The 11919-nt window shown below is 37.9% G+C and overlaps 1 protein-coding gene across 1 annotated transcript; it reads left to right on the top strand.

The window, feature by feature from the left end:
- Nucleotides 1-211: 211 nt before the first annotated feature.
- LOC112942781 lies at nt 212-8878 on the top strand (the record flags this gene model as incomplete). The annotated part of the gene is given in 3 exon segments (XM_026033787.1): nt 212-313; nt 8359-8489; nt 8491-8878. Coding segments are annotated over 3 exon segments (621 nt in total), but the record flags the coding sequence as incomplete, so codon positions are not given.
- Nucleotides 8879-11919: the final 3041 nt, after the last annotated feature.

The following is an 11919-nucleotide window of genomic DNA, read 5'->3' as shown; positions in this document are numbered from 1 at the left end:
AAATTTTTAAGAATGTTCAGTTTTGGAAGGCTGAAAGGATTTTAATGTTTTTCAGAAGCGATTGAACAATTACTAAAGGTGTAGCTTTTATTTATTTAATTTTAATTTTGATTTTATTTTTTACTTCCTTTCGGGAAAGCAGATTCCGAGCCTCTTAAGTTAGCTGTGTCTGTCCGAGGGAGGAGGTTGTCTGTCCCCAAACCTGTGACAGATGCTGTGCAGAGGTGCTGCCCTGCTACCTGGCTGGGAAACAGCACCCGTGCAGGACAGCAGCGCTCGCTACCGCTTGTCTGCAAGTCCAGCAAGTTCACTGGTAAGAGCCAGGGGAAACACAGCACGCCGATTATGCTGGAATATGATCATGAAATACTTCAGTGTCTACAGGTTGCCTTTTAAAATATTTTATGCAAATCTATTTCACATAGACCGTCCCAGCCAACTGTGCTCAGCTGGCAGGTCAGATATTGGAGAAACTGGAAGGGCTATATTGTCACAGTGGCCCCTGTTATTTCCCTATGCACCTCTTCAGGATGGTGGGTTATAGCTCCGTGCTGGAGCTGTAATCATAATGGCCATTTTGAGACAAACATTTTAAAGACCCCATTCCACGTCTATTCTCTGATATTTCGTTTAATATTTTCTTGCTCTCCTCCCCAGTGATTCTCCATAGCCAAGTGCCTGTTGCCCTGGGCTTCCTTGGAAATATCAACTGTGTGCTAATAAAGCTCCCGAGCTGTTCTCTGCTGGCTGTGCATGATACAGATGCTCTGTAAAATGGAGCTAGCTGGGTAATACATATATCAAGGTTGTCTGTAAATTCCATAAAATTTTCTGGAGAACATATTAATTTTCCTGATTCATTTAAGTTTTCTCATTTTTAAAAAACATTTATTTTTTTAATGTGTCACTATCGAAACAAATCCTAAGTGTTTCATTAAAAAGAAAATATTCTGAAAATAATCGTTACAGATCAGAGAACACGCCAGCAGATGGTGCTCCATAGTATGTAGTGTTATTTTTGGCTGTGTTAGTACTGAAAAAATCTGTTGCTTTTTTTATGGTAGAGCTGGATTCTTGGTAGAAGTGTCCCATTACCTCCCTGAATGCAAAGATGATAAAAACTAGATTTACAAATGTGTTTATGATATACAGCTCCCAAAGACTTAATTTAAATGCAAAATGCAGGCACTGAAGATGGAGCTCACTTGCTCCAATATTTCAAATATCTTTTGGGATAGGGCAGTGTTTTCTAATAGAGTTGAATAACTTGAGTTAGTCATGCCCTGATTCTGTGAGTAAGTCTGGGACATAAAAACATAGTAATAGAAATAGCATTTATTTATGTATTTTAAAAATAAATAGCTGAGAGAGTGTTGGATATTTGCAGTGCAACCATGAGGGTTGAACTAACTCTTGGCTTTTCTACATTTAACAAACAGAAAGAAAACTGCAAACTTGTAATTCAAAATTGTGATATTTCACAGCTTTAGTATTCATACAGAGCGAGAAAGGAGCATAAATTACCAGCCAGGATGTGGAAAGATTGTCTTGTGTGTCAATTAAAAGCAGTTCCAGATCACCAGAGGAGAGCTGTTCTCTCCTGTTTCCCTGCCAACAGGACACCTGTGAAAACACTTGCAAAGCAGGGCTTTTCTCCACACAGGGGTGTCTCGCGTGTAAAGGTATCTTCAGCTTAATTGAGTTTTATACATTTCCTTTAATCTTAGGTGCTTAAGGGAGCTGTAGTCTAGTTGACAGCCCCAAAACAGAGATGTTCCTAAGCTGCAAGATTCTGATCTGAAATAGGATCAAGTTTTAAATCCAACACAGTTCAAGCAATCTGCATTACAGATTGTAAGAGAAAAAAAGACTTTTTCTTTGGAACTTCGTAGTGATAGCTTCAAAATTCAGATACAGATTAACTTTTTCTGTTATAATTTGAGAGTATTTGGTTCTCTCATTCTCACTTTAAGGTTGAGTATTTTGGTCAGATGACAATAGGCGAGACAGACAAAACTTAAGGGAAATCAAAGTCTTTCCCAGTCATCACATGTTGCAATAGCATATTCAAATTTTTATCTTCAATATATGATTTTTAAAAGGGGTTATTGAATCCTTTCTCAGTCCATTAGTTTACTTATGTATATGGTCAGTTATGAAGCTCACACTGTTATTAAAAGTAAAAATGCTGATGGCTTGGACCTATGAGAAGTTGAGGAGTCCTTAATTTCTATTCAGTTCTATGAAACTGTCCTTAAAGGATGATAAAGCTGTCCATAAAAGGATGATATCAGACASTTTCAAAAACAATAGAAGTATGAATCTTTCTATAAAAACTCATTAAAAAAATAAGGATTCACCTTCACCTCCCACTCCCYTGCAAAAAATGACCCCACCCCAGAGCAACTTTGTCCAACTGTGATTCCACAAGATGATTAGTTTGGTTTGTGACACCTGTGTCTGGATCAAAATGCTGTATTTGTATGATAAAAAGTCATTTACTGAGGTAATACAAAGTTACTTGCATTGTTCAAAGCGATTAAAATGATTCTTTTTTTCCTGAAAATGAAAAATGTTATCTTTACCAAGYTTATTTTGGATCAAGCCTAATCTGTCATATGTCTCAAAGTCTCTGTTGGATCAGAAATTATTTACTGTGTCTAATACGATAAAAATACACTTATATGTTAACACCCGATCTGTATCAATCTCTTAATGATTGGTGAATTTGGAAGTGAAAATTTCCACTCTTTTACTGCCTCTTGARCTACATGTTCTTTCATGGACAGATGTTCTCTTCTGAATGCAACAGCATCTGCTGAAGGCATTATTGCCTACTCCCTGCCGGGTGTGTTCCTTGACCGGCTTGAAATTCCCACCTCCCACAGTTACACTTAGTTAAAAGGATCCTGTAATGCTCCCTGATCCAGGTCAGGCAAAATAAGCCAAGWTAATTCAAACCACTATATGAACTCTGTAAATTAGCTCAGCTTTCTTATCCAGAAGCTGATTATGCATCATTCACACAGACTGTTCTACAAGGGTGGTAACCTCCAGCAAACAAGTTGCTAACAGCTGGGGAGTGGAGAAGGAGAAATCTTCGACTAGCACATCTGTTCAGAGCAAAGGTCTCTCTGCAGCCTTCATCTTTAATTGAAAGACTTAGTACCTCATTAAAAACATGTTTTAAGTGAGCTAAAAATTGAATAAGTCTGAAATGAGGTAGTAGAGAAATTACTGCAATGTTKGTATCATGATGTTCTTGAAAGACAGGCTTTTTATTGCTCTTCTGGCATACTGTAGGGAAGTGTGAGGAAAAGCTCATACGATGCCACTTAAGACAGAGAATTTGAACCAAAAAAACATGAACACCTGCTAGACAAAGGTGTGGTGCAAGAGTGCAATATGAAATCCAGCACTGATGTCTATCTCTGTAGTTCTCAGGATGTTCAATGCTTCAGAGTAGTACTCTAGACAACATGTAGGTAGAGTGAACTGATGGAAAATATCTGAAAGCTAGCTAAAATCTTAAACTTGTGTGGAGAAGCTGAAGAGCTAGTGAGGTCCAGCGTACAGTGTATTAATCTACAAGATACTTGCTAGAACAGTCTTGGAGCGGAAGCCTATAGACCCCTAATTCCTGCCCCTTGACTATGTGTTTGGAAAGAGCTTTTTTGTCGCTCCTGTTTACGTTTTGTGATTGGGTAGAAGCATAAAATTTATTGGGTCAGAAATGACCATGAGAGCTCAATGGTTAAACTGCTAGAGGAAACGGATGTCAATTTATATCCCTAAGCATTTTTTTTTCCTGTATTAAGTATTTTATTTTAATTCATTTTTATTTTTGATGACATATATCATGGTGCTTATTGTACTTACATGTCTTGAACATCATCAGACTGAGGAGGGCAAACACTCCGTCTGCCTCATCTCTGTGACTGCTTCATTCACTAGGCTGTTAAGAGAAGATATGGGCCTCTTCTAGCAACWTTGTGCAAGAAAGTAGCTAATAAATTTTGGCTTGAGCAAGTTTGGATATAAGAAATGTTTTCACAGCATCCTGCTAGACTGGTGCTCTCAAAGACCTTAAAAATGCTCAATTTTCTCTGAAGGCTTCTCTTGAGAGTTAGGCCCCTAGTTACTCACCCTAAAGCCCTGCTGGCCAGGCTTGTGTCAACCTTGAACCAAACAGACCATGGCTGTTTAGCAGACCTTTGTCTATGACCCGAAGCTGTGATGGCTCCAACACCATGACTGCCAGTATGTCTAATAGTTTCATATAATATAATAGTTTTATCAGACCTGGCTCTTATTAAGGTGCCCACTAACAAGAGACCTTTGTATCCTTTCGTACAATATTCGAGTCTTTCTTCTCTCTTGCACTAGATGCAGATGGTGCACATGCCATTGATGAGTGAGGACTGTGACTGACTGGGATGGGGCGCAGACCCCCCCACAAGTGTGCTGTACCTGTGCAATAGCTCCGGGGGTTTTACTGATCACCTCCAAGCTCACAGAGCCTGGGGCAAAGCAAGTCAGTGAGCAAACAAGTCAGTGTGATGGAGAGAAACAAGGTCTTTCTGAAGCTAATGGTTACCCCTTTATGTATTTTATAGTGTGAAACTACTGTGCAGTCCCTTTTACTGGTTTTATCTTTCTAATCGACAGTGTATACTGCTCTTGTTTCATACGAAATTTTTCGCTTAAACTTCTTTTATGATGAATGAGTGCATATGAGCACATAGAATTTGTTGTAAAAATTTCTGCCGAGATGACCACTGATTAATATTAGGTCTGCCATCGAGTATACTTATGTCGTATTTTATTGGATGTAGTCTAAGAATCTAGCTTTTAATTGTATTTTTTATCATTATGTTGATGTTGGAGTCAGCAGGGGCCAAMTGCTACAGCTTCAAGGCAAACCAAGTCCTGAATTTGAACTGAGGATTTGTAAATGTGGCTTGAATATTTAAGTTTTACCAATCAGCTTGGAATACACTGCTCTTTTTATGACCTRTATTTTAATGGCTTGCTCCCTACTGTTGTTTCTATCTCATTTATGCTACATTTTCCCATCTACGAGCTAGATATATCCACTCCAAATCCTGGATATTAATCCTGATTAAGCAAAGCCATATGCCAGAAAGGAGTTTGTTGCCAGGTTTTTGCTAGTTCTATGGCATTTGAACTGAGCAAAATTAAGAAAGTAGTGCAAGTATCTTGTCCCATAGATGGATTTTTCTGATAAATATATTTCCTCTCCTTCTCCTTTTCTACCCCTTCCCTTATTTTTTTCACTTCCTCCTCGAGCTCCCTGCTGTTTTATTTATATTTATTTGTTTATTTTAAAGTTGGATGTTTTTTGTATCTATACTGTCTCTGCTTTCTTAAGAAAAATTAAGACACTTTAACTAAACATTCGTATTTGATTGTCAAAGGATTTCAAAGCTAGGGAAAAATCCAATGTACCTATAAAATATATCACTGTAAATACATAAGTAGTAGAAATGTACAAGTACAGATGACACTGATAAACTATTGCAGAATAAACATGAAAAATGTGGTAGAGTGCAGATAAATAATAGGAATGGTACCATATTTCAATTATTAATAGATTATTGCTATCAATAAATATGGCTATCAATCTCACATGCTTACTATAGATTACATCCATTAGGTCTTTTTTTCCTCAGGAACATAAATCTGTATAGTCTGAGCACATACCAGTTTTAAAATCCATAAATATATTATGTAGTAGATCTCTTTGAGGAGCTAATGCTTTGTTCAATATTCTGTTAAAATGTCTTAAATGAAGCAAATGGGCTTATAGAGTCTTATTTATGGAGGCTCAAGACAGCAAAACAGAAAACGTGAAAGTAAAAATGCTTGCAATCTGAGAGACCAGGAGCACCGTGTTCTTCCAGCACAATTGAGCAAATTGAATCTGAACTATTGGATATTTTGTCTCATTGCTTTTTGGGGGTAACCCAGAGGAATTTCAGAAGCATTTCCAAAAAAGAAAGAAAGAAAAGGTGACTTGAAGGAAAAAAATGTCAAACTATCTCAAACCAATTTATTTTCCTTTTTCTTTTTGCCTTTTTTTCCTGATATTTTACTCTACTGTGTAGAGATAGGTGGTGTAAAAGGACCGTATAAAAGGACTCCTCTCTATGGTCAGATCATAAATTGATAAATAGACAGAATGGAGATCTGTTACCACTGTAAATGCTGAATGTGCATGTGTGTCGTGTAGCAATAGCAGACTACACCATTTCTGGTGGAAATTCCCAAAGATAAATGRTCCCCGTGACACAGTGGTAGGGTCTTGGAAATAAGTCATGTAGGATCTGAGATATGGGCTGTCCAGAGAACAGTCCTCTTTCTTCCCCTGGGTCTGTACAATATAGGCTTTTTGGATTGCTTTCACATGTAATAGATTAGAAGTTCAGTATGTATTTTTTTATTAGCATGTGACAATATTAAAGAAATTGTTTCAGAATTTCCAGGTAGCAGATGGTCCAAATGAAAAACTCTTACTAAAAGGCCTGCAGCAGTTGCATGGGATTTTGTTGGCAGCTTACATTGCTATGTGTCTCCTTGATGCCCTTTCTGTGCTCTGCAAATGCAACCGTTTGTGTTGSTAAACAAAAAATGCCAGCTAAAATAGTTGATTAGTTAGTTAGTTTGTTTATTTTCCCTCAGGTTGATTTTCTAAGCAAGTCTGCATTTCAGTTGTGGAAACTAACATAACTTTTGCACCTCTGATCATGCTGTATTGGCTCTAAGGGAAAATTTTCAGGTCCTTTTTGCCATATTAGTCATCATCCTCAAATATAGAAAAATTATGAAAAATAACATCATTTATAAGAAGCAAATGATTTAATTCTATTGTTTAAGTAACATTAAATATACACAGATTAGTGTCTGTGTGTGTGGCAGGGKAGTAGAAGGAGGGAGAAAAGACATTCCTGGTTAGACAGTCCTGTCCTCATTCACTCAAGTATAAAATTTCCTTCAGTCATTTTATATTCTGTGAGYGTGGTGTAAATTTTTAGATACTACTGAACGCAGCTACTGTGACTGTAGATGTATCTGACTGGAAAATTGCCCAATGGGCTGTTGCAGGCTCATAATTGACCATTTAACCCCTGGATCATATCTCAGCTGTGATAAAACCTTGAGGATGCTGGATTCCTTCAGGAACTTGCATGGCTCTTATAAATCCATGAAATGGAAACTATTATTGCAATGTAGGACTACTACTGTTCTGATTTTTTTTTTTGAGACTATCACATTGCTTATTCCTTCCCATTCACACCCCACCTCTAAACCATGAACACAAATCAGCTGTGGAATGCCTATATGACGTTAAAGAATATCTTTAAAAGAGCATCAGTAGAAGACAGAATAGAGATTCCTATATTCAGTAAATCAGTGTGATAGTATATCACTGAAGTTAATGGGAATGTAGATATTTATTGAATTGGTTCAGAAGCAAAATTAATTCTGAGTTTATTCACATTTATTCAGGTTTAAAGACCTTTGGAGTAATCCAAACAATAATAACTGCAAATGCTGCAGGTGCTGCAAGTGTGTTTATTAGATGCTCAATATGAGCAAAAATTTAAATATATATACTAACATAAAAAATCCATAGCACCTGTTAATATGCAAATGATTTAAGTGAAAGTCAGTACATACCAAATAAACACCAAACATCCGAATAATAATTCTTATGGTCAATGAAAATATGATTCAGCTGAAATCAGTGGGAATACTCCTATTTCAATAAAATCAAAATTTAACCAAATTAATGTATTTTAAATATCTGGCAAAAAAAAAGCCTCAATTTCTTGCATATTTTCTCTATTTCTCTTCTAAAATAATTAAACCTGTAGACTCTGAGTCTTTAGCATCTATAAAGTCTGAAGATAAAGTAATAAATCTTTTTTAGGGATTTAGGAATTTGAGTGCCTATGTTTGAAAACTTAGCTTAAATAAATTCATGCTAGAAGATGTCTATAAAAATGCCACTGTATTTTCAGAAATAATTCTRCCAAGCTTAGCTCAGATGCAACTATTGATGAGGAGCAGGGTCCTAATTCACAAATTGGTCATTTGCCAGAATTCTTCCATAGAACTGGATAACTGGATGAAACAATTCTCTCAGACTACAATGCTCCAAAGGGAACGGGATGCGCCCCCCTATTATTATACATTAATAGGATACTAACTACTTGTAAAACATATCTTTTCTTTATTTTTATTTTTATTTTTTTTTTTTTTGTTCTAGAGACAGATACTTATTTGCCACAGGAGAAAATGTTGCAGCCACAACCTCTTGCAGAGTTTTTGTAGAGATACAGAGATAGAAAAAAGGCAATTATCAGTCAGCAGTGCCCTCGTGGCCAGGAGCGCTGCCAGCAGGTGAAGGGAGGGGATCCTGCCCCTCTGCTCAGCTCTGGGGGGGAGGCACCTGCAGTACTGTGTGCAGTTCTGGGCTGCCCAGGACAAGAGGGACGTGGAGCTTCTYGAGAGGGTCCATCAGAGAGCGACAAAGATGATTAAAGGACTGGAGCATCTCTCGTGTGAGGAGAGGCTGCGTGAACTGGGTCTGTTCAGCTTGGAGAAGAGAAGGCTGAGAGGGGATCTGATTAACATGTATAAGTACATGAAGGGAGAATGTAAGGAGGAARGGGCCAAGCTCTTCTCAGTGGTGGCCAGCGCCAGGACAAGGAGCAATGGGTGTAAGTTGAAACACAGGCAGTTCCAYCTCCAGGTGAGGAAGAACTTCTTTACAGTGAGRGTGACAGAGCAGTGGAACAGGCTGCCCAGGGAGGTTGTGGATTCTCCTTCTCTGGAGGTCTTCAAAACCCGCCTGGATGCCACCCTGTGTCACATGCTGTAGGTGTGCCTGCTGGAGCAAGAAGGTTGGACTAAATGATCTCTAGAGGTCCCTTCCAACCTTTAAGATTCTGTGATTCTKTGAAATACGTTCAAGATCATCAAAACTGTGTATTGATGWAGTCCAAGTAAATTTCTAGAACATGCCAACTATTTTGACCATGGTATATTTTGACAGTTGTACTTGAGCTGTGCAAAAATCTAATGATGGTCCTTTACACAGATACAGAGATTTATCTGTGAGAAGCAAAATGTCTTTTTTGGTGAGGAAAGCTATGTCAGTAATGGTCCCCCAAACCTACAGAAGTGGTAGATCACAGGTAGTGTTATTGCATCTCTAGATGCAATGGAGAGACAGAGTGTTAGGCCCTTGAGACAGCAATGCCCGACGTGCGTGCCTTTGCAGTCAGCACGGTCTGATCTAACTGAWCTAACTCTATCTGCCTCCAGCATTGCCAGTCCTGCATCTTTGTTATARCTGGCAAAAGGAGGCAGAACAAGGAACTTGTCCCACCAAAAAGCCACCACTGAAGAATGTCTAACTTCCTTGATCTTGCTACTGTATGAGAGTGCAAATACTCCTGGAGAGAGCAAACTCCACTTGTCYTGGTAAACTCTGGTAAGAGTGCTGGTCCTTAGCTATTTAAGCTGAATTTATTTGGTGCTGCTGAAGTCCTGCTCTCATACTTAGAGATTAACCTCCACCCTAAGCCAGCACTGTCACTCTCTGGGTCGCCCATGACCCAAGGATAGGTGGAGTTACAAGAATTACCTTTCTTTATCAGTTATGGCCATGGTTGAAATTAAACACTAAAGAATCTTTGAAAGGTTAATTTTGACTACCTTGCACTCAGGAAAGATGAAGAACAAATTAATGCAGATCAAGTAGGTTGTTTCTTGAATAAGGACAAAAGACCAAATGCTTCCTACGTGAAACTACGTGGACTGTAGAGAAACTGTTCTTTCTGTAAGCAGCTGGCATCAGTTGCTAAAGTGGGAGAGAAGCTGTAATGAGAAAGGCAGGATAGTGAAGGTCTCTAGATAAGGTAGTTTTGGACTGCAATGATGTTATTCTCAGAAGCAGGCAAAACCTAAAGGAGAATGAAAATGTGAGCAAATTGTCATGCTTTCTGTGGATGTTTTTTTCTCTACTCCTGTCCGATTATGGGAACTCAAAAGTTCTGTCGTTATGAACAATTGTTTAGCCTTTGAAATGGATACCATTTCAGAAATTTCATATTTTTCTCATGGCTGTTGACATACTGCCACCCAAAAAAATTGTCCCTGACACTCTGCTTTCAATGCTTCAAAGGGTGGAAATATTCCTAACTGCGTTGTGACTTCTGTGAGCGAACACTTGGAGGAACTCCAATGAAGCTAGTGAAATTTTCGTGAGGTAGAATTGTGAGAGAGGAATATCAAGCCTTTATTGTGTAGAAATGCTGACAGTCTGCCATCCCAAGGTGGAGATAAATTACACTTGTATCTTTGCAGATATCGTGTTACATTCCATAATATCAGCTTAATTCGATCTAAGAAAGCTAACAGGATATGAATAGCCTGTAATCTGTAAAGCAAAAGCTTAACAGAGTGCTTTRGAAATCATGTATGACAAAATACTCTTCTCCATTAGGAAGTTAATATGCAGTATAGCAGGTGTAGCTATTTAGAACTGCCTGAGTAGAATGTGGCAAACTCTATTATTCTATAGGTGTCAAAAGAGTTCAAAATTTGCTTATGACATGTTATGAATTGCGAGAACTAAATTAATTATCAATAGATGAAAATGGCTAAAATTTAGAGCCTGTGTTTACAGTAGTTGTTCAATGCAAGATCAGTTTATAATTGAGAAATGTGATATCTGTGTAAAAGTCTCTTTCCATTTTTTAGGAAAACAAGTTTTCAGATCTGATCATGTGTTGATCTGACTAAAGAGCCTTTATTCAGCAAAGTACTTTCTATGTGTTAACTGTTATTACATTGAAGTTAATGGATTTTTAATGGATGCTGAAGTGCTTTCCTGAATCAGGGCCAAAATGTCCTACATGTTTTTATTTTAGAAGAGGAAATCCTTCTTACACCTTCAATAAAAAAGGGATGCACAAAGTCTTGTACATAAAGCATTCTAACATATCTTTTTTTGATTTTAATCTATTGCAATATGCAAAGGAAAAACAATGCTCAAATTTTGGTAGGTAAGAGCTCCAATTTTTAAATGGGGCAAGCTGAGGCAATTATTGTAGTTCTTCATCTGAACCATTACAGTTTGCACACCAGAAAGGAAAAACAACACTGCTCCTATTGAAGTACTTCATTCTTACTACTATTATTATCTAGTAAGCAGACTAATTTTCAGTGCTTCAGGAGTTGCTTTCTGAAATATGCGTTCACTTCTGCAGATATGGTGGAAAAAAGAAAATTTCATAACCATCATAGTACAGACTTTGCAGTCCATGAAACAGAGCTGTAAAAGCTGCTTATGCTCGGTGATTATATGCTATTTCTTTGATTTGCATAGCAAAATCTTGAGCTCAGTTTCCATCCTGCAGTATTGTACATCATAGCAGTGGAGAAAGCAGAAGATCTAATCTGTAAACTAATTGAATGAGTAGTGATTCTGATGTCTTCACCCCTTGCTATCAATGCAGTAGCTTTTGAAAAGGCAAAATTAACCTGCAGTATCCTTATTATATCTGCTTAGCAAAGATGGACTTCAGTCAGAACTGAACTAAGTGCATTAAATGTTATCAGATGAGAATGAAGCAGCACCCCTAATCTTCTCTACAGAGGATGTTCTGCCTAAACCATCTGTTTTCCTCTCCCTRTGCAAAGAAAGCTTTTATGATACTGCATCACCTCTTCTCTAGCTTAAGGTGGATGGGCTTGGTCTCTTCACCTGGTGGGGAAGGATATAAATTCATATATGTGGTGATGGAGATCACTGGAAATCTGGGAGGCAGTGAAGGCCGTTAGAGAAGAACTTTGCAGATATACTGCATGCAATACCATGTCACT

This window comes from Nothoprocta perdicaria, unplaced genomic scaffold, assembly GCF_003342845.1.
Source record: "Nothoprocta perdicaria isolate Ctin4 unplaced genomic scaffold, notPer1 scaffold_133, whole genome shotgun sequence".
NCBI lineage: Eukaryota > Metazoa > Chordata > Aves > Tinamiformes > Tinamidae > Nothoprocta > Nothoprocta perdicaria.
Note: the sequence above shows the minus strand (reverse complement) of the source record. Positions and strands in the feature narration are given on the sequence as shown.